General features: G+C 38.7%; 1 protein-coding gene across 1 annotated transcript in view; it reads right to left on the bottom strand.

Annotated features, from left to right (window-relative positions):
* LOC133545399 (leukocyte cell-derived chemotaxin 1-like) overlaps nucleotides 1–24,938 on the bottom strand; it is a 58,430-nt gene extending 33,492 nt beyond the window's left edge. The window contains exons 1-4 of the mRNA XM_061890949.1: nucleotides 24,810–24,938; nucleotides 24,587–24,727; nucleotides 3,140–3,280; nucleotides 1,076–1,189 (exon numbers count right to left, since the gene is read on the bottom strand). Coding sequence (XP_061746933.1) covers nucleotides 1,076–1,189; nucleotides 3,140–3,280; nucleotides 24,587–24,727; nucleotides 24,810–24,881 — 468 coding nt within the window. The 5' untranslated portion in view covers nucleotides 24,882–24,938. The remainder of the gene's footprint in view (nucleotides 1–1,075; nucleotides 1,190–3,139; nucleotides 3,281–24,586; nucleotides 24,728–24,809) is intronic.
* Between the last annotated feature and the right edge of the window lie 1,066 nt (nucleotides 24,939–26,004).

Genomic DNA, 26,004 nt, shown 5'->3' with positions numbered 1-26,004 from the left:
CTATTTTTTTTTTTTAACAAAGAATAATTACAAATTAAAATTTACTATCATTTGTACCTTTTTAATTTAAGGCTCTTGCCCTAAAATACATTTTTTGACATTTCGAAGTGCTGGCACTCACAACTTTCTCTGGCCCCCATGGTTATTTTGCTTATATAATACCTATTTTTGCAATAATAGTCCACAAAGAAAAGCACATAGACCGTCCCCAATGTGTGGGATTCTTTGTTTGGGCGCCCAATTTTGCATGTAAACAAACATGTATTTATTTTTTTAAAACTAGCAATGTTGATCGTACGTTTACTGAGAAACTATACAAAAACCGGAAAAAATGCTGGTGAAAATTGCAATCGTAAACAAAATAGTCGAAAAACTGTTATTTATTATATTGTTTTGTACGAATGTCAAATTTACCTGCGGGTAGAAATAAAGAAATTCTTCAGTTTTCATTAGTTATTCGTTCCAAAACCCACATTTATGCGCTATTTTATTTTTTTTTAACAAAGAATAATTACACATTGAAATTTACTATCATTTGTACCTTTTTAATTGAGGGATCTTGCCTTAAAATAAATTATTTGACATTTCGAAGTGCTGGCACTCACAACTTTCTCTGGCCCCCATGGTTATTTTGCTTATATAATGCTGTGATTCTTTGTTTGGGCGCCCACTTTTGCATGTAAACCAACCTTTTTTTTTTTTTTTTTTTAAACGAGCAATGTTGATCGTACGTTTACTGAGAAACTATACGAAAACCTGAAAAAAATGTTGGTGAAAATTGCAATTGTCAATCAAATAGCCGGGGGGAAAAAGTTTTTACTTTATTTATTATATTGTTTTGTATGAATGTCTCTAACTGTGAGCCAAATTTACCTGCGGGTAGAAATCAAGAAATTTGACTGAATATTACAAAAACGTGAAAATAATGTTTTTAAAACCAAAAATAAATTATATTTAATTTTGGTGGGGAATTAATTTCCTGTCCGACTTCCGTGTACTTGTCCGCTTACATGGTTTCTCCCTATTTTTGCCTAAAAGTGTAATAAAAGCAACAACACACAATTGACCAACCCACCAAGTCAAAGGTCATGGAGTCCTTGTCGAGGGGCTCCACGTCGGGCAGGTGAGCTTTCACCTGGGTCTTGATGTAGCACTTCTCACTGCCTGAGAAGCGAATCCCAGTGATTCCCTGCAGAAAATGTGTAGTTAACATTGCTGCCATGCAGTATTTGACCTTTTTTAAGGTCAAGGCAAGTGTCAGGTTAAAGGCCTACAGAAATGAGATGTTCTTATTTAAACGGGGATAGCAGCTCCATTCTATGTGTCATACTTCATCATTTTGTGATATTTTTGCTGAAAGGATTTAGTAGAGAACATCGACGTTAAAGTTCGCAACTTTTGGTCGCTAATAAAAAAGCCTTGCCTGTACCGGAAGTAGCAGACGATGTGCGCGTGATGTCACGGGTTGTGGAGCTCCTCACATCTGAACATTGTTTATAATCATGGCCACCAGCAGCGAGAGCGATTCGGACCGAGAAAGCGACGGTTTCCCCGTTAATTTGAGCGAGGATGAAAGATTCGTGGATGAGGAAAGTGAGAGTGAAGGACTAGAAAGAAAAAAAAGACTATACAGTGGGAGCGATTCAGATGTTATTAGACAAATTTACTAGGATGATTCTGGGAAAATCCCGTATCTGCTTATTGGGTTACTAGTGTTTTAGTGAGATTATATGGTCGTACCTGTACAACCTGAAGGTCGGCCCCGCACCTTTCTTCAGCTCCAGTCGACGGGTGGTGGCGATGCCGATCTCTGCCCTTTGCAAGGGACCCTCTTCGAAACACGATCTTTCGAAATGATCGCTACATAATACACTGTACTTTGTGTGTGTGGTCCAATCCAACCGTGTTCGCTTGACATCTCTGTTCCATAGTGAAGCTTGACTGTCATCTTTCGGGAATGTAAACAATGAAACACCGGCTGTGTTTGTGTTGCTAAAGGCGGCCGCAATACACCGCTTACAGCTTTCTTCTTTGACGTCTCCATTATTCATTGACCAAATTGTAAAAGATTCAGCCACACAGATGTCCAGAATACTGTGGAATTATGCGACGAAAACGACTGTGCTGGAACAAAATGTCCTCTGCAATGCGTGACGTCACACGTCATCATACCGCGACGTTTTAGCATGATACTTCCGCGCGAAATTTAAAATTGCAATTTAGTAAACTAAAGCGGCCGTATTGTCATGTGTTGCAATGTTAATATTTCATCATTGATATATAAACTATCAGACTGTGTGGTCGCTAGTAGTGGCTTTCAGTAGGACTTTAAAAGAAGGTTCATATTTCAGGGCTCCAAGGCAAATATTATTTTCTGTCCTAAAGAATTTGGAGGTAATCCTCCTTTTTTCATTGCCCCATTTAGTCTCTGTAAAGCACCAGTTCCATTGGCAGCAAAACTGGTCCGGAGCTTAATACTACCACCACCATGCTTTACGGTAGGAATGCTGTTCCTGGGATTTCTCCTCCAAACATATTGCTGGGCATTGAGGCCAAACAGCTCCATTTTTGTTTCATCTGACCACCGAACTTTCCTCCAGAAGGTCTTATCTTTGTCCATGTGATGTCAGATGGAACAAAAATGGAGCTGTTTGGCCGCAATACCAAGCAACATGTTTGTTATTGTTTAATCCCAGGAACGCCATACCTACCGTCAAGCATGGTGGTGGTAGTACTATGCTCTGGGCCTGTTTTGCGGCCAATGGAACTGGTGCTTTACAGAGAATGAAAAAGGAGGATTACCTCCAAATTCTTTAAGACAACCTAAAATGTGACGGTTCCACGCTGGAAATCACTGAAAGCGGCCCGTTCTTTCGCAAATGTTTTGTAGAAACAGTCTCCATGCCTAAGTGCTTGATTCTATACACAAGTGATTAGGACACCTGATTTAAATCATTCGGCTGGGGTGGCCAAATACTTGTTGTGTATATTCTAAATATAATCAATAGGTAGAATTCACCTACTTGAGGGGATCTGGAACGTAAAAAACAATCGAGAGAAGGCTATTGTACTCAATGTTAAATCACAATTTAAAGGTCTTTCATTGAGATCTGACATTCTTAAGTGTTTGATGACTCACAATCTCGAAATCGTGGACCTCCACGGCCTCGTCCGCCCCGCTGCCGGTGCTGAACGTCTCCATGTTGTTTTCTGTGTCGATCTCCATCGTGCCCTCCTCCACTTTTCCATTGATGCTCATGCTGTAGTGGACATTGTAGACCTAAACACACACACACACAATCTTGTATTTCCGAACTTCTGGGGACCTCCGAAGAATGCCTACCCCTTTAGGACCACCATTTGTGGACATTGTAGACCTAAACACACACACACACAATCTTGTATTTCCGAACTTCTGGGGACCTCCGAAGAATGCCTACCCCTTTAGGACCACCATTTGTGGACATTGTAGACCTAAACACACACACACACACAATCTTGTATTTCCGAACTTCTGGGGACCTCCGAAGAATGCCTACCCCTTTAGGACCACCATTTGTGGACATTGTAGACCTAAACACACACACACACACAATCTTGTATTTCCGAACTTCTGGGGACCTCCGAAGAATGCCTACCCCTTTAGGACCACCATTTGTGGACATTGTAGACCTAAACACACACACACACACAATCTTGTATTTCCGAACTTCTGGGGACCTCCGAAGAATGCCTACCCCTTTAGGACCACCATATCTAGATATATAAATATTTGTATTTACAACATTGATAATATATACATACTATGCAAGTATAGAAAAAAAAAGCTTGTTGTGAAAAATTATTTGGAATTTCACAAGAGAAAGGTCACGATTTCCCAGGAAAAACTTTCCATTTTGGCAGTCTTCTATAATAACAGTCATCATTTTACTCAACGCAAGTCAAAAATGTGCAAGAAAAACGGAACATTTGTGCAATGTTGTGATACAAGTCGGAATTTTACTCAATTTTACAAGAAAAGCTTAACATTTTGGCAATTTTATGAAAACAAGTCAAAATTTTACTCGACAAAAGCCACAATTTTGTAAGAAAATGTCCCAATTTTGGCAATACTATAATCCATCCATTTTCTACCGCTCGTCCCTTTTTTGAGGGCGTCATTGGGGTACTGGAGCTTACCTCATCGCAGGACCAACACAGATAGACGGACAACATTCACACTCACATTCACACACTAGGGACCATTTCGTGTTGCCTTTCAACCTATAATGGGAATTTTACTCGACAAAAGTCATGATTTTACTCAAAAATTGTTACTATTTTACAAGAACAACAAGTAAATTGGCAATATTGTGATAAAAATCAGAATTTGTATGCACAATGAATCAACAAAAAAAAACTTGACTTTGGAGCAATGTTCACAGACTCTAGTATATGGTTCTCTATTAGATGCAATGGTTTTTTAGTATTGGGACCATGATTTAGGCGGAAGGCGGTTTACACACTGGACAAGTCGCCACCTTATCGCAGAGCCGACACGGATAGACAGACAACATTCACACACTAGGTCCAATTTAGTGTTGCCTATCAACCTATAATCGGAATTTTACTCGGCAAAATGATGACAGAAGTCACGATTTTACTCAAAAAAATGTTACTATTTTACAAGAACAACAAGTAAATTAGCAATATTGTGATAAAAATCAGAATTTGTATGCATAATGAATCAACAAGAAAATCTTGACTTTGGAGCAATGTTCACGGACTCTAGTATATGGCTCTCTATTAGATGCAACGGTTTTTCCGTATTGGGACCATTATTTGGGCGGAAGGTGGGGTACACCCTGGACAAGTCGCCACCTCATCGCAGGGCCAACACAGATAGACAGACAACATTCACACTCACATTCACACACTAGGTCCAATTTAGTGTTGCCAATCAACCTATAATAGGAATTTTACTCGACAAAAGTCATGATTTTACTCAAAAAATGTCACTATTTTACAAGAACAACAAAAAAATTGGCAATATTGTGATAAAAGTCAGAATTTGTACGCAAATGAAATCAACAAAAAATCTGGACTTTGGAGCAATGTTCACAGACTCTAGTATTTGCCTCTCTATTAGATGCAATGGTTTTTCCGTTTTGGGACCATGATTTGGGCGGAAGGCGGGGTACACCCTGGACAAGTCGTAACCTCATCGCAGAGCCGACACGGATAGACAGACAACATTCACACACACATTCACACATTAGGTCCAATTTAGTGTTGCCAATCAACCTATAATCGGAATTTTACTCGGCAAAATGATGACAGAAGTCACGATTTTACTTGAAAAAATGTTACTATTTTACAAGAACAACAAGTAAATTAGCAATATTGTGATAAAAATCAGAATTTGTATGCACATTGAATCAACAAAAAAATATTGACTTTGGAGCAATGTTCACGGACTCTAGTATATGGCTCTTTATTAGATGCAATGGTTTTTCCGTATTCCGTATCGTACACCCTGGACAAGTCGCCACCTCATCGCAGGGCCAACACAGATAGACAGACAACATTCACACACACATTCACACATTAGGTCCAATTTAGTGTTGCCTATCAACCTATAATCGGAATTTTACTCGGCAAAATCATGACAAAAGTCATAATTTTACTCAAAAAATTGTTACTATTTTACAAGAACAACAAGTAAATTGGCAATATTGTGATAAAAATCAGAATTTGTATGCACAATGAATCAACAAAAAAAAACTTGACTTTGGAGCAATGTTCACGGACTCTAGTATATGGTTCTCTATTAGATGCAATGGTTTTTCCGTAATGGGACCATGATTTGGGCTGAAGGCGGGGTACACCCTGGACAAGTCGCCGCCTCATCACAGGGCCAACACGGATAGACAAACATTCACACACACATTCACACACTAGGGCCAATTTAGTGTTGCCAATCAACCTATAATCGGAATTCTACTCGGCAAAATCATGACAAAAGTCATAATTTCACTCAAAAAAATGTCAGTATTTTTCAAGAACAACGACTTGTCCAGGGTGTACCCCGCCTTCTGCCCGATTGTAGCTGAGATAGGCGCCAGAGCCCCCCGCGACCCCAAAAGGGAATAAGCGGTAGAAAATGGATGGATGGATGGAACAAAAAATTGGCAATATTGTGATAAAAATCAGAATTTGTATGCATAATGAATCAACAAGAAAATATTGACTTTGGAGCAATGTTCACAGACTCTAGTATTTGCCTCTCTATTAGATGCAACGGTTTTTCCGTATTGGGACCATGATTTGGGCGGAAGGTGGGGTACACCCTGGACAAGTCGCCGCCTCATCGCAGGGCCAACACGGATAGACAAACATTCACACTGACATTCACAGACTTGGGCCAATTTAGTGTTGCCAATCAACCTATAATCGGAATTTTACTCGACAAAAGTCATGATTTTACTCAAAAAATGTCACTATTTTACAAGAACAACAAAAAAATTGGCAATATTGTGATAAAAGTCAGAATTGTACTCAAATGAAATCAACAAAAAATCCGGACTTTGGAGCAATGTTCACAGACTCTAGTATTTGCCTCTCTATTAGATGCAATGGTTTTTTAGTATTGGGACCATGATTTGGGCGGAAGGCGGGGTACACCCTGGACAAGTCGTAACCTCATCGCAGGGCCAAAACAGACAGACAACATTCACACACACATTCACACACTAGGGCCAATTTAGTGTTGCCAATCAACCTATAATCGGAATTTTACTCGGCAAAATGATGACAGAAGTCACGATTTTACTCAAAAAAATGTTACTATTTTACAAGAATGAAAAGTAAATTAGCAATATTGTGATAAAAATCAGAATTTGTATGCACATTGAATCAACAAAAAAATATTGACTTTGGAGCAATGTTCACGGACTCTAGTATATGGCTCTCTATTAGATGCAACGGTTTTTCCGTATTGGGACCATTATTTGGGCGGAAGGTGGGGTACACCCTGGACAAGTCGCCGCCTCATCACAGGGCCAACACGGATAGACAAACATTCACAACACATTCACACACTAGGGACCATTTAGTGTTGCCTATCAACCTATAATCGGAATTTTACTCGACAAAAGTCATGATTTTACTCAAAAAATGTCACTATTTTACAAGAACAACAAAAAAATTGGCAATATTGTGATAAAAGTCAGAATTTGTACGCAAATGAAATCAACAAAAAATCCGGACTTTGGAGCAATGTTCACAGACTCTAGTATTTGCCTCTCTATTAGATGCAATGGTTTTTTAGTATTGGGACCATGATTTGGGCGGAAGGCGGGGTACACCCTGGACAAGTTGTAACCTCATCGCAGGGCCAACACAGACAGACAACATTCACACACTAGGTCCAATTTAGTGTTGCCTATCAACCTATAATCGGAATTTTACTCGGCAAAATGATGACAGAAGTCACGATTTTACTCAAAAAAATGTTACTATTTTACAAGAATGAAAAGTAAATTAGCAATATTGTGATAAAAATCAGAATTTGTATGCACATTGAATCAACAAAAAAATATTGACTTTGGAGCAATGTTCACGGACTCTAGTATATGGCTCTCTATTAGATGCAACGGTTTTTCCGTATTGGGACCATTATTTGGGCGGAAGGTGGGGTACACCCTGGACAAGTCGCCGCCTCATCACAGGGCCAACACGGATAGACAAACATTCACAACACATTCACACACTAGGGACCATTTAGTGTTGCCTATCAACCTATAATCGGAATTTTACTCGACAAAAGTCATGATTTTACTCAAAAAATGTCACTATTTTACAAGAACAACAAAAAAATTGGCAATATTGTGATAAAAGTCAGAATTTGTACGCAAATGAAATCAACAAAAAATCCGGACTTTGGAGCAATGTTCACAGACTCTAGTATTTGCCTCTCTATTAGATGCAATGGTTTTTTAGTATTGGGACCATGATTTGGGCGGAAGGCGGGGTACACCCTGGACAAGTTGTAACCTCATCGCAGGGCCAACACAGACAGACAACATTCACACACTAGGTCCAATTTAGTGTTGCCTATCAACCTATAATCGGAATTTTACTCGGCAAAATGATGACAGAAGTCACGATTTTACTCAAAAAAATGTTACTATTTTACAAGAACGAAAAGTAAATTAGCAATATTGTGATAAAAATCTGAATTTGTATGCACATTGAATCAACAAAAAAATATTGACTTTGGAGCAATGTTCACGGACTCTAGTATATGGCTCTTTATTAGATGCAATGGTTTTTCCGTATTCCGTATCGTACACCCTGGACAAGTCGCCACCTCATCGCAGGGCCAACACAGATAGACAGACAAAATTCACACTCACACACTAGGGACCATTTAGTGTTGCCTATCAACCTATAATCGGAATTTTACTTGGGAAAATCATGACAGAATTCATGATTTTACTCCAAAAAATGTCAGTATTTTACAAGAACAACAAGTAAATTGGCAATATTGTGATAAAAATCGGAATTTGTATGCACAATGAATCAACAAGAAAATCTTGACTTTGGAGCAATGTTCACGGACTCTAGTATTTGCCTCTCTATTAAATGCAATGGTTTTTTAGTATTGGGACCATGATTTAGGCGGAAGGCGGTTTACACACTGGACAAGTCGCCACCTTATCGCAGAGCCGACACGGATAGACAGACAACATTCACACACTAGGTCCAATTTAGTGTTGCCTATCAACCTATAATCTGAATTTTACTCGGCAAAATGATGACAGAAGTCACGATTTTACTCAAAAAAATGTCAGCATTTTACAAGAACAACAAGTAAATTGGCAATATTGTGATAAAAATCAGAATTTGTATGCATAATGAATCAACAAGAAAATCTTGACTTTGGAGCAATGTTCACAGACTCTAGTATTTGCCTCTCTATTAGATGCAATGGTTTTTCCGTATTGGGACCATGATTTGGGCGGAAGGCAGCGTACACCCTGGACAAGTCGCCACCTCATCTTAGGGAAAACACGGATAGACAGACAACATTCACACTCACATTCACAAATTACGGCCAATTTAGTGTTGCCAATCAACCTATAATCGGAATTTTATTCAGCAAAATCATAACAGAAGTCTTGATTTTACTCCAAAAAATGTCACTATTTTACAAGAAGAACAAAAAAATTGGCAATAATCAGAAAAAAAATCCTGACTTTGGAGCAATGTTCACAGACTCTACTATTTGGCTTTCTACAAGATACAATGTTTTTTTTGTATTGGGACCATGATTTCGGTCCTAACTTTTTCACCGGTCCTCACATGGACGGTACTTTTCCTTGTGGGTGTCTCAAGAAGGGTAGAAATACAAGAAATTCTTCAGTTTTCATTAGTTATTCGTTCCAAAACCCACATTTACGCGCTATTCTTTTTTTTTTTTTAACAAAGAATAATTACACATTGAAATTTACTATCATTTGTACCTTTTTAATTTAGGGCTCTTGCCTTAAAATAAATTATTTGACATTTCGAAGTGCTGGCACTCACAACTTTCTCTGGCCCCCATGGTTATTTTGCTTATATAATTCTTATGTTGCAATAATACTCCACAAAGAAAAGCACAAAGACCGTCCCCAATGTGTGGGATTCTTTGTTTGGGCGCCCAATTTTGCACGTAAACAAACATTTATTTATTTTTTTAAACCAGCAATGCTGATCGTACGTTTACTGAGAAACTATACAAAAAAACAGAAAAAAATGTTGGTGAAAATTGCAATCGTAAACCAAATAGTCGAAAATTTGTTATTTATTATATTGTTTTGTACGAATGTCAAATTTACCTGCGGGTAGAAATAAAGAAATTCTTCAGTTTTCATTAGTTATTCGTTCCAAAACCCACATTTACGCGCTATTTTTTTTTTTTTTTTTTAACAAAGAATAATTACAAATTAAAATTTACTATCATTAGTACCTTTTTAATTTAGGGCTCTTGCCTTAAAATAAATTATTTGACATTTCGAAGTGCTGGCACTCACAACTTTCTCTGGCCCCCATGGTTATTTTGCTTATATAATGCTTATTTTTGCAATAATACTCCACAAAGAAAAGCACATAGACCGTCCCCGATGTGTGGGATTCTTTGTTTGGGCGCCCAATTTTGCATGTAAACAAACTATTTATTTTTTTAAACTAGCAATGTTGATCGTACGTTTACTGAGAAACTATACAAAAAAACAGAAAAAAATGTTGGTGAAAATTGCAATCGTAAACCAAATAGTCGAAAAATTGTTATTTATTATATTGTTTTGTACAAATGTCAAATTTACCTGCGGGTAGAAATAAAGAAATTCTTCAGTTTTCATTAGTTATTCGTTCCAAAACCCACATTTACGCGCTATTTTTTTTTGATTAACAAAGAATAATTACAAATTAAAATTTACTATCATTAGTACCTTTTGTAAATTAAGGCTCTTGCCTTAAAATTGAATTCTTTGAAATTTCGGAGTGCTGGCACTCACAACTTTCTCTGGCCCCCATGGTTATTTTGCTTATATAATGCTTATTTTTGCAATAATAGTCCACAAAGAAAAGCACATAGACCGTCCCCAATGTGTGGGATTCTTTGTTTGGGCGCCCAATTTTGCATGTAAACAAACATTTTTTTACTTTTTTTAAACTAGCAATGTTGATCGTACGTTTACTGAGAAACTATACGAAAACCGGAAAAAAATGTTGGTGAAAATTGCAATCGTAAACCAAATAGCCGAAAAACTGTTATTTATTATATTGTTTTGTACAAATGTCAAATTTACCTGCGGGTAGAAATAAAGAAATTCTTCAGTTTTCATTAGTTATTCGTTCCAAAACCCACATTTACGCGCTATTTTTTTTTTTTTTTTTTAACAAAGAATAATTACAAATTAAAATTTACTATCATTTGTACCTTTTTAATTTAGGGCTCTTGCCTTAAAATAAATTATTTGACATTTCGAAGTGCTGGCACTCACAACTTTCTCTGGCCCCCATGGTTATTTTGCTTATATAATGCTGTGATTCTTTGTTTGGGCGCCCAATTTTGCATGTAAACCAACCTTTTTTTTTTTTTTTTTTTTAAACGAGCAAAATTGATCGTACGTTTACTGAGAAACTATACGAAAACCGGTACTTTTCTCAAGAAGGGTAGAAATACAAGAACACACACGCCGGGTTTTAGAATGGCATCTAAGGTATGAGAGTCACCCTTTAGCCTGCCGTCTTTTAGCACCACTTGCCCAATTTCTCCTGTCTTCCCCACTCAAGGTTTGCACTCATACGTGAAGGATTTCTTGCTAAAGTCTGTGTTTTCCTAACGAAAACACCCCATAAGCTAACTGATGATTGGAAAACCATGTTGCAATTGTAAGAATAGTTTGAATGTTGGAATGTTGAAGAATTTCCAGGAAAACGGGAATTTGGTTCGGAACTTGGGAAAGTCTTAGTCTGAATGTCCAGGATGAATGGAATGTGTTGATGTTGGAATGGTTTGAATAGGTGGAAAAATGTGGGGAATTGTGCAACTTGGAAAAATGTTCCATTCATTTCAATGCCACCTTCCTGGAAATTTGGGAATTTTGGGAAAAGCGAGATTTAAAAAAAAAAATGAATGAGCTGTTATGGTTTGTGTTTGAATTGTTTAAATCGGGCAAGAAATGTTGAAGTAGTAAATGGTTTTAGGGAATTGTATCACGATCAGCTACTTGGGTCATGTCATATTCTGTTTTTGTTCCATCTTTGTATTGTGTTCTGTTATTTGACTTCCTTAGTTCCTGGTGGCACTTCCTGTTCTGTTCCGCCTTTTGCTTTTAGACGCGCACCTGCCTCTTAATGTCTCTCCTTATTTAAAGCCTGCCTTTTTCGTTACTCGCTCTCGGAATCTGGTTTGTATTTGATGCAACAGGTGACGTCGCTTGTGGTAAAAGACTTTGTGTACTTTAGTTTCCCCGCTATTCCCTTGCTTGTCCCTAGCTCTCATGCTAGCGCTTTTTTTGTACGTTTTGTTGTTAGTGCCTTGTGCAAGTGTTTTCTGTTCCTAGTCGGTTCTTAGTTGGTTTTGTTAGTGATAATAAATCATCATTTTCTACCTTCACGCTGTGTCCATCTCCGACTGCATCCACGAGAGAACAAACCCGCACCACGATGCCAGTTAAGCGTCACAGAATTTCGGGAAAATATGGAAATTTTTCTTGAACTTGGAAAAAGGGTAGTTTGAATTTCCAAAATGGTTTGAATGAGTTGAAGAATGTTGGAATTGTTGAAGTTTGAAAAATGGCTAATTCATTTTGAATGGGGAAATGCATAAAAAAAAGGGAATTATGGGAAATACGGGAATTTTTTTTCTTAGAATTCTTTGATTAGAGCACACAATTCCTGAACAGGCTGAATATTTTGAAGTTGGAACAGTTTGAATCGGATGAAAAATGCGGGAGTTGTGGAACTTTGAAAAATGTTCCATTTCCGAAAAATTGAGAATTTTGAAAAGAGCGGGAATTTTTTTGAAAATGGTTAAAAAAAAAAAAAAAACTTGAATGATCGGAGTGAGTTGAAATTGTTGGTGTTGAAATTTTTCAAATCGGGGGAGAAATGTTGAAATTGAGAAATGGTATTACGGAAATCCTGGAATTTTGGGAAAACCGGGAATTTTTCTAGTCCGAAAAACAATTTCGTTTTTGTCTTGATTAAGAGGAATATTTTGACGGTGGAACGGTTGAAATGCGTTGAAAAATGTGGAAGGAGTAGTCGCCAGAAAAAAGGGTGGAAATAGGGCTTTGGAAAATCTGAAAATCTGAAAAATCCTGGAATTTTTGGGAACTTAGAAAAATGATAGTTTGAATTTCCAGAATGTTGGATTGTGTTAAAGGTGGAATGGTTTGAATAGGTCGAAAAATGTGGAAATGGCAAAGGGTTGAAAAATGGCCAATTCATTTTGAATGGGGAAATGCATAAAAAAAAGGGAATTATGGGAAATACGGGAATTTTTTTTTCTTAGAATTCTTTAATCAGAGCACACAATTCCTGAACAGGCTGAATATTTTGAAGTTGGAACAGTTTGAATCGGATGAAAAATGCGGGAGTTGTGGAACTTTGAAAAATGTTCCACTTCCGAAAAATTGAGAATTTTGAAAAGAGCGGGAATTTTTTTGAGAATGGTTAAAAAAAAAAAAAAAACTTGAATGATCAGAGTGAGTTGAAATTGTTGGTGTTGAAATTTTTCAAATCGGGGGAGAAATGTTGAAATTGAGAAATGGTATTACGGAAATCCTGGAATTTTGGGAAAACCGGGAATTTTTCTAGTTCGAAAAACAATTTCGTTTTTGTCTTGATTTAAGAGGAATATTTTGACGGTGGAACGGTTGAAATGCGTTGAAAAATGTGGAAGGAGTAGTCGCCAGAAAAAAGGGTGGAAATAGGGCTTTGGAAAAGCAGAAATTCTGAAAAATCCTGGAATTTTTTGGAACTTGGAAAAATGATAGTTTGAATTTCCAGAATGTTGGATTGTGTTAAAGGTGGAATGGTTTGAATAGGTCGAAAAATGTGGAAATGGCAAAGGGTTGAAAAATGGCCAATTCATTTTGAATGGGAAAATGCATAAAAAAAAGGGAATTATGGGAAATACGGGAATTTTTTTTTCTTAGAATTCTTTAATTAGAGCACACAATTCCTGAACAGGCTGAATATTTTGAAGTTGGAACAGTTTGAATCGGATGAAAAATGCAGGAGTTGTGGAACTTTGAAAAATGTTCCATTTCCGAAAAATTGAGAATTTTGAAAAGAGCGGGAATTTTTTTGAAAATGGTTATAAAAAAACAAAAAAAACTTGAATGATCGGAGTGAGTTGAAATTGTTGGTGTTGAAATTTTTCAAATCGGGGGAGAAATGTTGAAATTGAGAAATGGTATTACGGATTCCTGGAATTTTGGGAAAACCGTGAATTTTTCTAGTTCGAAAAACAATTTCGTTTTTGTCTTGATTAAGAGGAATATTTTGACGGTGGAACGGTTGAAATGCGTTGAAAAATGTGGAAGGAGTAGTCGCCAGAAAAAAGGGTGGAAATAGGGCTTTGGAAAAGCAGAAATTCTGAAAAATCCTGGAATTTTTGGGAACTTAGAAGAATGATAGTTTGAATTTCCAGAATGTTGGATTGTGTTAAAGGTGGAATGGTTTGAATAGGTCGAAAAATGTGGAAATGGCAAAGGGTTGAAAAATGGCCAATTCATTTTTGAATGGGGAAATGCATAAAAAAAAGGGAATTATGGGAAATACGGGAATTTTTTTCTTAGAATTCTTTAATTAGAGCACACAATTCCTGAACAGGCTGAATATTTTGAAGTTGGAACAGTTTGAATCGGATGAAAAATGCGGGAGTTGTGGAACTTTGAAAAATGTTCCATTTCCGAAAAATTGAGAATTTTGAAAAGAGCGGGAATTTTTTTGAAAATGGTTAAAAAAAAAAAAAAAAAACTTGAATGATCGGAGTGAGTTGAAATTGTTGGTGTTGAAATTTTTCAAATCGGGGGAGAAATGTTGAAATTGAGAAATGGTATTACGGAAATCCTGGAATTTTGGGAAAACCGGGAATTTTTCTAGTTCGAAAAACAATTTCGTTTTTGTCTTGATTAAGAGGAATATTTTGACGGTGGAACGGTTGAAATGCGTTGAAAAAGGTGGAAGGAGTAGTCGCCAGAAAAAAGGGTGGAAATAGGGCTTTGGAAAAGCAGGAATTCTGAAAAATCCTGGAATTTTTTGGAACTTAGAAAAATGATAGTTTGAATTTCCAGAATGTTGGATTGTGTTAAAGGTGGAATGGTTTGAATAGGTCGAAAAATGTGGAAATGGCAAAGGGTTGAAAAATGGCCAATTCATTTTGAATGGGGAAATGCATAAAAAAAAGGGAATTATGGGAAATACGGGAATTTTTTTTCTTAGAATTCTTTAATTAGAGCACACAATTCCTGAACAGGCTGAATATTTTGAAGTTGGAACAGTTTGAATCGGATGAAAAATGCGGGAGTTGTGGAACTTTGAAAAATGTTCCATTTCCGAAAAATTGAGAATTTTGAAAAGAGCGGGAATTTTTTTGAGAATGGTTAAAAAAAAAACTTGAATGATCGGAGTGAGTTGAAATTGTTGGTGTTGAAATTTTTCAAATCGGGGGAGAAATGTTGAAATTGAGAAATGGTATTACGGAAATCCTGGAATTTTGGGAAAACCGGGAATTTTTCTAGTTCGAAAAACAATTTCGTTTTTGTCTTGATTTAAGAGGAATATTTTGACGGTGGAACGGTTGAAATGCGTTGCAAAATGTGGAAGGAGTAGTCGCCAGAAAAAAGGGTGGAAATAGGGCTTTGGAAAAGCAGAAATTCTGAAAAATCCTGGAATTTTTTGGAACTTGGAAAAATGATAGTTTGAATTTCCAGAATGTTGGATTGTGTTAAAGGTGGAATGGTTTGAATAGGTCGAAAAATGTGGAAATGGCAAAGGGTTGAAAAATGGCCAATTCATTTTGAATGGGGAAATGCTTAAAAAAAGGTAATTATGGGAAATACGGGAATTTTTTTTCTTAGAATTCTAAAATTAGAGCACACAATTCCTGAACAGGCTGAATATTTTGAAGTTGGAACAGTTTGAATCGGATGAAAAATGCGGGAGTTGTGGAACTTTGAAAAATGTTCCATTTCCGAAAAATTGAGAATTTTGAAAAGAGCGGGAATTTTTTTGAAAATGGTTAAAAAAAAAAAAAAAACTTCAATGATCGGAGTGAGTTGAAATTGTTGGTGTTGAAATTTTTCAAATCGGGGGAGAAATGTTGAAATTGAGAAATGGTATCACGGAAATCCTGGAATTTTGGGAAAACCGGGAATTTTTCTAGTTCGAAAAACAACTTCGTTTTTGTCTTGATTAAGAGGAATATTTTGACGGTGGAACGGTTGAAATGCGTTGCAAAATGTGGAAGGAGTAGTCGCCCAGAAAAAAGGGTGGAAATAGGGCTTTGGAAAAGCAGAAATTCTGAAAAATCCTGGAATTTTTGGGAACTTAGAAAAATGATAGTTTGAATTTCCAGAATGTTGGATTGTGTTAAAGGTGGAATGGTTTGAATAGGTCGAAAAATGTGGAAATGGCAAAGGGTTGAAAAATGGCCAATTCAGTTTGAATGGGGAAATGCATAAAAAAAAGGGAATTATGGGAAATACGGGAATTTTTTTTTCTTAGAATTCTTTAATTAGAGCACACAATTCCTGAACAGGCTGAATATTTTGAAGTTGGAACAGTTTGAATCGGATGAAAAATGCGGGAGTTGTGGAACTTTGAAAAATGTTCCATTTCCGAAAAATTGAGAATTTTGAAAAGAGCGGGAATTTTTTTGAAAATGGTTAAAAAAAAAAAAAAAAACTTGAATGATCAGAGTGAGTTGAAATTGTTGGTGTTGAAATTTTTCAAATCGGGGGAGAAATGTTGAAATTGAGAAATGGTATTACGGAAATCCTGGAATTTTGGGAAAACCGGGAATTTTTCTAGTTCGAAAAACAATTTCGTTTTTGTCTTGATTAAGAGGAATATTTTGACGGTGGAACGGTTGAAATGCGTTGCAAAATGTGGAAGGAGTAGTCGCCAGAAAAAAGGGTGGAAATAGGGCTTTGGAAAAGCAGAAATTCTGAAAAATCCTGGAATTTTTTGGAACTTAGAAGAATGATAGTTTGAATTTCCAGAATGTTGGATTGTGTTAAAGGTGGAATGGTTTGAATAGGTCGAAAAATGTGGAAATGGCAAAGGGTTGAAAAATGGCCAATTCATTTTGAATGGGGAAATGCATAAAAAAAAGGGAATTATGGGAAATACGGGAATTTTTTTTTCTTAGAATTCTTTAATTAGAGCACACAATTCCTGAACAGGCTGAATATTTTGAAGTTGGAACAGTTTGAATCGGATGAAAAATGCGGGAGTTGTGGAACTTTGAAAAATGTTCCACTTCCGAAAAATTGAGAATTTTGAAAAGAGCGGGAATTTTTTTGAGAATGGTTAAAAAAAAACAAAAAAAAACTTGAATGATCAGAGTGAGTTGAAATTGTTGGTGTTGAAATTTTTCAAATCGGGGGAGAAATGTTGAAATTGAGAAATGGTATTACGGAAATCCTGGAATTTTGGGAAAACCGTGAATTTTTCTAGTTCGAAAAACAATTTCGTTTTTGTCTTGATTTAAGAGGAATATTTTGACGGTGGAACGGTTGAAAAATGTGGAAGGAGTAGTCGCCAGAAAAAAGGGTGGAAATAGGGCTTTGGAAAAGCAGAAAATCTGAAAAATCCTGGAATTTTTGGGAACTTAGAAAAATGATAGTTTGAATTTCCAGAATGTTGGATTGTGTTAAAGGTGGAATGGTTTGAATAGGTCGAAAAATGTGGAAATGGCAAAGGGTTGAAAAATGGCCAATTCATTTTGAATGGGGAAATGCATAAAAAAAAGGGAATTATGGGAAATACGGGAATTTTTTTTCTCAGAATTCTTTAATTAGAGCACACAATTCCTGAACAGGCTGAATATTTTGAAGTTGGAACAGTTTGAATCGGATGAAAAATGCGGGAGTTGTGGAACTTTGAAAAATGTTCCATTTCCGAAAAATTGAGAATTTTGAAAAGAGCGGGAATTTTTTTGAGAATGGTTAAAAAAAAACTAAAAAAAACTTGAATGATCGGAGTGAGTTGAAATTGTTGGTGTTGAAATTTTTCAAATCGGGGGAGAAATGTCGAAATTGAGAAATGGTATTACGGAAATCCTGGAATTTTGGGAAAACCGGGAATTTTTCTAGTTCGAAAAACAATTTAGTTTTTGTCTTGATTAAGAGGAATATTTTGACGGTGGAACGGTTGAAAAATGTGGAAGGAGTAGTCGCCAGAAAAAAAGGTGGAAATAGGGCTTTGGAAAAGCAGGAATTCTGAAAAATCCTGGAATTTTTTGGAACTTAGAAAAATGATAGTTTGAATTTCCAGAATGGTGGATTATGTTAAGGGTGGAATGGTTTGAATAGGTCGAAAAATGTGGAAATGGCAAAGGGTTGAAAAATGGCCAATTCATTTTGAATGGGGAAATGCATAAAAAAAAGGGAATTATGGGAAATACGGGAATTTTTTTTTCTTAGAATTCTTTAATTAGAGCACACAATTCCTGAACAGGCTGAATATTTTGAAGTTGGAACAGTTTGAATCGGATGAAAAATGCGGGAGTTGTGGAACTTTGAAAAATGTTCCATTTCCGAAAAATTGAGAATTTTGAAAAGAGCGGGAATTTTTTGAAAATGGTTAAAAAAATTAAAAAAAACTTGAATGATCGGAGTGAGTTGAAATTGTTGGTGTTGAAATTTTTCAAATCGGGGGAGAAATGTTGAAATTGAGAAATGGTATTACGGAAATCCTGGAATTTTGGGAAAACCGGGAATTATTCTAGTTCGAAAAACAATTTCGTTTTTGTCTTGATTAAGAGGAATATTTTGACGGTGGAACGGTTGAAATGCGTTGCAAAATGTGGAAGGAGTAGTCGCCAGAAAAAAGGGTGGAAATAGGGCTTTGGAAAAGCAGAAATTCTGAAAAATCCTGGAATTTTTTGGAACCTAGAAAAATGATAGTTTGAATTTCCAGAATGTTGGATTGTGTTAAAGGTGGAATGGTTTGAATAGGTCGAAAAATGTGGAAATGGCAAAGGGTTGAAAAATGGCCAATTCATTTTTGAATGGGAAAAATGTCCCAGAAAACCTGAAATTCTGGGAAATCTGGGAGTTTTTGGAACTTGTCAAGGTAAAGCCTGCTTTGGAGCGTTCACACAATTCAACAGTGAAGCATTTGCACGGAAATCCCATGACGTTACCCCCGTTACCCCAATTTAACAGTTATTTTTGTCTCTTTGTACTTCCTGTTTCCGCTTTGTAAAATCTGCGGCTGTACCTTGTCTCAAGTCTGTTTTCTTTTGAGCCGTATTTCTGCTCTTGTCATCCTAGTCCGGTCACGTCAGTGCGGCCGGATTCAAAATTGACGTCGGAAAAGTTTGTTTTTTTTTACAAGTGAGTGTCATTTACAAGGGACTGCAGTTCCTGGAGGAGGTCGGGTGAGGAAAAATGAGCCGCTCCTAACTTGGAAAAGCCAAACTAACTGTTGTCTATTCCTCCTTCCTGTCTCTGGGTGTGTGCTAAGTCAGGACAGCACACCTTTTGACCATAAAAGGAGATTTTCGTGTGTAAGTGTCATATGTACAGTAGCTCGTATCTCAGATTAAGCATTAAGCTAAAAATGTAGTGTCTTCTCCAGGATAGGGCTGTCCCCTTTGCAGTTTGAACGTCCGAAAATAAAAAATGTGCAAAATAAAACGCAAAACGGGGCTACCGAATCGGTGATGAGTGTCGATAAATCACATTGCGTGTGCTAAGTAATGCAAAAGCTGCAAAGGCCCGATCGGAATTGCGCCGTTAAAAATGTATTCTGCCATCTCAATCGCTTTTTGAGGCTCTTGATGTATACAAAAAGTCACCGATTTTTGCAAGCTTTTTTAGTCTGAAAAAAAAAAAATCTATATTTTCGTGATCACGTACACAACATTTTAAAATTGACTACGTAGCATTCCCTAGAAATTAAACAAAACAAAAAAAAAAATCTGCCCCTGCCACCGGGTTTACGTTCCGTCCCCAGACGTCATAAAAGTCTCAAGAAGCCATATTTTTAAAAAACAAACAGGAAGTCGGCCGTCCCGTTTTCTATCAACCATTTTTCGTCCAAAAACAGGGGTCGTACTTTTTAACGAAATCCTCGGGACTTGGACCAAAATGCTACGATTAAATTTGACATTTACTACAAATATAGGCGATGATAAATTGCCAAGAAATTTCGCCCACGCCAAGGGATGGCACCAAAATTTTAACATTTGTTACCCGGTTCTGCAAACCCAGATCTTGATTCCAATTTGGTACAAATGATGATGATGATGATGATGACATCCTGATGTGCCGGATGGGTCAGTGACTGGTCAAACCCCTTCCTAGTGGGCGGGGCCTGTGGGCGAAAACTGCTCCTCGACATCAACCATCAAACAGTCATTCATTTAATTTAAATAATCATCTTTCTTTCCAAACTAATATGCGGCTTAAAGATCTGGAATTGATCGTGACTTGCGGTGCCAATATTGCCCCCTTGTGGTCAAAAATGATAACAGCTACATCTTCCTTCCACATGGTCCGATTTTCTTAAAATATTTGCGAGTAAATCTCGACTTTGGGTGGGTCGCCAACGTACGACTACTGTGGTGCCAATATGGCCCCCTTGTGGTGGAAAATTATAACGCTCATAACTTACTTACACATGCTCAGATTTTCTTTAAATTTTTGTGAGTAAATCTCGACTCCGGGTAGGACGCCAACGTACGACTACTGTTGTGCAAAATCGACCCCTTGTGGTGGACAATTCTAATCGCTACAACTTCCTTCCACATGCTCCGATTTTCTTGACATTTTTGCGAGTAAATCTCGAATCTGAGTGGGACGCCAACGCATGACTACTGTGGTGTCAGAATCGCCCCCCTTGTGGTAGAAAATTATAACAGCTACAACTTCCTTCCACATGCTCCGATTTTCTTGAAATATTTGCGAGTAAATCTCGACTCTGGGTAGGATGCTAACGGACGCCTACTGCGGTGCCAATATTGCCCCCTTGTGGTCGAAAATGATAACAGCTACAACTTCCTTCCACATGGTACGATTTTCTCGAAATATTTGCGAGTAAATCTCGACTTTGGGTAGGACGCCAACGCACGACTACTGTTGTGCAAAATCGACCCCTTGTGGTGGACAATTCTAATCGCTACAACTTCCTTCCACATGCTCCGATTTTCTTGACATTTTTGCGAGTAAATCTCGAATCTGAGTGGGACGCCAACGCATGACTACTGTGGTGTCAGAACCGCCCCCTTGTGGTCGAAAATTATAACAGCTACAACTTCCTTCCACATGCTCCGATTTTCTTGAAATATTTGCGAGTAAATCTCGACTCTGGGTAGGATGCTAACGGACGCCTACTGCGGTGCCAATATTGCCCCCTTGTGGTCGAAAATGATAACAGCTACAACTTCCTTCCACATGGTCCGATTTTCTCGAAATATTTGCGAGTAAATCTCGACTTTGGGTAGGACGCCAACGCACGACTACTGTGGTGCCAATATGGACCCCTTGTGGTGGAAAATTATAACGCTCATAACTTACTTACACATGCTCAGATTTTCTTTAAATTTTTGTGAGTAAATCTCGACTCTGGGTAGGACGCCAACGAACAACTACTGTGGTGACAATATCGACCCCTTGTGGTGGACAATTATAACGGTCATAACTTAATTTGACATGCTCCGATTTTCTTAAAATATTTGCGAGTAAATATCGACTTTGGGTGGGTCGCCAACGCACGACTACTCTGGTGCCAATATCGACCCCTTGTGGTGGAAAATTTTAACGCTCATAACTTACTTACACATGCTCCGATTTTCTTGAAATTTTTGTGAGTAAATCTCGACTCTGGGTAGGACCCCTACGCTCGACTACTGTGGTGTCAGAATCGCCCCCTTGTGGTGGAAAATTATAACAGCTACAACTTCCTTACACATGCTCCGATTTTCTTGACATTTTTGCGAGTAAATCTCGAATCTGAGTGGGACGCCAACGCATGACTACTGTGGTGTCAGAATCGCCCCCTTGTGGTCGAAAATTATAACAGCTACAACTTCCTTCCACATGCTCCGATTTTCTTGAAATATTTGCGAGTAAATCTCGACTCTGGGTAGGATGCTAACGGACGCCTACTGCGGTGCCAATATTGCCCCCTTGTGGTCGAAAATGATAACAGCTACAACTTCCTTCCACATGGTCCGATTTTCTCGAAATATTTGCGAGTAAATCTCGACTTTGGGTAGGACGCCAACGCACGACTACTCTGGTGCCGATATGGACCCCTTGTGGTGGAAAATGTTAATGCTCATAACTTCCAATTTTCTTGAAATATTTGCAAGTAAATCTCTACTCTGGGTAGGACGCCAACGAACAACTACTGTGGTGACAATATCGACCCCTTGTGGTGGAAAATTATAACGCTCATAACTTACACATGCTCCGATTTTCTTAAAATATTTGCGATTAATCTCGACTATGGGTGGGACGCCAACGCATGACCACTGTGGTGCCAATATCGCCCCCTTGTGGTGGACAATTATAACGGTCATAACTTAATTTGACATGCTCCGATTTTCTTAAAATATTTGCGAGTAAATATCGACTCTGGGTGGGTCGCCAATGCACGACTACCGTGGTGTCAATATCAACCCCTTGTGGTGGAAAATGTTAATGCTCATAACTTCCAATTTTCTTGAAATATTTGCGATTAAATCTCTACCCTGGGTAGGACACCAACGAACAACTACTGTGGTGACAATATCGACCCCTTGTGGTGGAAAATTGTAACGCTCATAACTTACTTACACATTCGTCGATTTTCTCGAAATTTTTGCGAGTAAATCTCGACTTTGGGTAGGACGCTAACGGACGACTACTCTGGTGCCAATATCGCACCCTTGTGGTGGAAAATGATAACAGCTACAACTTCCTTCCACATGCTCCGATTTTCTCGAAATATTTGCGAGTAAATCTCGACTCTGGGTAGGACACCAACGCACGTCTACTGTGGTGCCAATATGGACCCCTTGTGGTGGAAAATTATAACGCCAATAACTTACTAGATATTCGTCGATTTTCCTGAAATATTTGTGAGTAAATCTCGACTTTAGGTAGGACGCCAACGAACAACTACTGTGGAAACAATATCGACCCCTTGTGGTGGACAATTATAACTGTCATACACTGATAACAGCTACAACTTCCTTGCTCATGGTCCGATTTTCTTGAAATATTTGCAAGTAAATCTCGACTTTGGGTGGGACACCAACGCACGTCTACTGTGCTGCCAGAATCGCCTCCTTGTGGTGGAAAATTATAACGCTCATAACTTCCTTCCACACGCTCCAACCTTCCCGAATGTTTTGATGGTGGGTCGGGGCTTAGGGTAGGACGTGACCGCACGCGTTTCCCGAGTTTTGTATTTGCATTATCGCCGCCCAGAATTCTGGCTGCTCTGATGATCGGCATATATTTTGCGTATCAATGAAAACCGAGGCGCAAAACGGATCGCACGCCTTCTTACTTGACGGACCCGATCCACTTTGCACACGTTTCGTAGGTCGGCTTTTCGCTTGTTTTAGCCCTAATTGGAGCTCTCAACCAGGACTGGAAGGAGCTTGGCGTGTGGATTTCTCCACTTCCTTCACTTTCCTTTTCTTTGATGCACTGCCATCAGAAAAGTCACACTGGAGTTCGGAAGGTAACTAAAAAGCCGTCAGCCCTATAGTTCCAATCTCTGGTGATGGGTCTCCTTAACATCTTAAGGCCCGAGCTGTTTGTTTACATGCTTTTTTTTTCTTTGCTATTTAGGCTTATTGGACCCTAATTAGAGTAAAAATTAAGAGTCATCTTTTGATATAATGTATTTAGTCCATAAGTACACAAACGTGTACTTCATGCTTAGTCACATGCTAATTCTTATTTTTACACTTTTTTTCCCCAAATTCATCGTATGTTATACTCTTCTGGGTTAGTGCGTCTGCCTCACAATACGAAGGTCCTGCAGTCCTGGGTTCAAATCCAGGCTCGGGATCTTTCTGTGTGGAGTTTGCATGTTCTCCCCGTGAATGCGTGGGTTCCCTCCGGGTACTCCGGCTTCCTCCCACTTCCAAAGACATGCACCTGGGGATAGGTTGATTGGCAACACTAAATTGGCCCTAGTGTGTGAATGTGAGTGTGAATGTTGTCTGTCTATCTGTGTTGGCCCTGCGATGAGGTGGCGACTTGTCCAGGGTGTACCCTGCCTTCCGCCCGATTGTAGCTGAGATAGGCGCCAGCGCCCCCCGCGACCCCGAAAGGGAATAAGCGGTAGAAAATGGATGGATGGGATATACTCTTCTGACACCACCAGACGGCAGTATAAGTGTCCACATAAGTGGCCATAAGACCCCAATTCAGTAGCGTACACAATTTTGGAAATAAGAGCTAAAAACTTGCTGTCCACGCATGTGGCCTCTAGGCCTTTAAAGGTTTTTAATACCACTTCTTAATTACAGTAGCAGCCACGTCCTCGTAAAAAAAATACCCAAAAAGCTGCGAGTTTTCCCCTCTGTCCTCACACCTCTTGCACCCGGACCGTCAACCGGACCAGAGAGGACCCCCTCCACCCCCACCCCACCCCACACACACAAGGGCTCCATTCATGCACTCCATCATGTAACATGTCTTGTTTAACTCCATGTTTGCCCACCCTCCCAAAAAAAAAAAAAAAAAAGAGTCCCACTCTAAAGTTGATGACTCTTTTTAGCGTTTAAAAAAAAGGTAAATTCGCTGCTTAAGTGGACTTCGATGATCCCCCGCATGCTGTCCGGTCTGAGTGTCTTACACCACACACTTACGTGTTTTTCATTGTTGTTCCAGAAGTAAAAGGCTCCGACGGCCCCCAGCAGCAGCAGCAGGGCCCCGGCGACCAGCACCGCCATCCCGGCCTTGAGGAAGCGCCCGGTGGCGGCGGGCTTCACCGCCAAAGTAGAGTAAGCCTGCGCAAACAAAACCAAACAAAAACCAAAGACCTGGAGCGTTAATGATCACGTCCCACAGACCCAGTGCACGGACTCTCACCGGAGGCATGAACTGCTGCACGTCTTCCGGCCCCGCTGAGGCGATCGCTACTTTCTCTGAATTCCCGGCCATGACTGGAGCCGAACACCTGAGGATCCCAGGTCCACTTGCACACTCTCTCTCTCTCTCTCTCTCTTTCTCTCCTCCCTCTCTCTCTTAGTGGGAGTGAGGGGTCATTCCAACCACTCCCTTCTTCCTGAAATGGAAAAAAAAAAAGTTGCCCATTTACGCACAGGTTGCCTCCACAAGCATTTGTCCGACTTAAAAAAAAAAAAAAGTGTTTCACGATGTTGACAATTATAACGGTCATAACTTAATTTGACATGCTCAGATTTTCTTAAAATATTTGCGAGTAAATATCGACTCTGGGTAGGACGCCAATGCACAACTACTGTGGTGCCAATATCGCCCCCTTGTGGTGGAAAATGTTAATGCTCATAACTTCCAATTTTCTTGAAATATTTGCAATTAAATCTCTACTCTGGGTAGGACACCAACGAACAACTACTGTGGTGACAATATCGACCCCTTGTGGTGGAAAATTGTAACGCTCATAACTTACTTACACATTCGTCGATTTTCTCGAAATATTTGCGAGTAAATCTCGACTTTGGGTAGGACGCTAACGGACGACTACTGTGGTGCCAATATGGACCCCTTGTGGTGGAAAATTATAACGCCAATAACTTACTAGATATTCGTCGATTTTCCTGAAATATTTGTGAGTAAATCTCGACTTTAGGTAGGACGCCAACGAACAACTACTGTGGAAACAATATGGACCCCTTGTGGTGGACAATTATAACGGTCATAACTTAATTTGACATGCTCCGATTTTCGTAAAATATTTGCGAGTAAATATCGACTCTGGGTGGGTCGCCAATGCACGACTACCGTGGTGCCAATATGGACCCCTTGTGGTGGAAAATGTTAATGCTCATAACTTCCAATTTTCTTGAAATATTTGCGATTAAATCTCTACTCTGGGTAGGACACCAACGAACAACTACTGTGGTGACAATATCGACCCCTTGTGGTGGAAAAAGATAACAGCTACAACTTCCTTCCAAATGCTCCGATTTTCTCGAAATATTTGCGAGTAAATATCGACTCTGGGTGGGTCGCCAACGCACGACTACTGTGGTGTCAATATCAACCCCTTGTGGTGGAAAATGTTAATGCTCATAACTTCCAA

Source organism: Nerophis ophidion, linkage group LG02 (assembly GCF_033978795.1).
Source record: "Nerophis ophidion isolate RoL-2023_Sa linkage group LG02, RoL_Noph_v1.0, whole genome shotgun sequence".
Lineage (NCBI taxonomy): Eukaryota > Metazoa > Chordata > Actinopteri > Syngnathiformes > Syngnathidae > Nerophis > Nerophis ophidion.
Note: the sequence above shows the minus strand (reverse complement) of the source record. Positions and strands in the feature narration are given on the sequence as shown.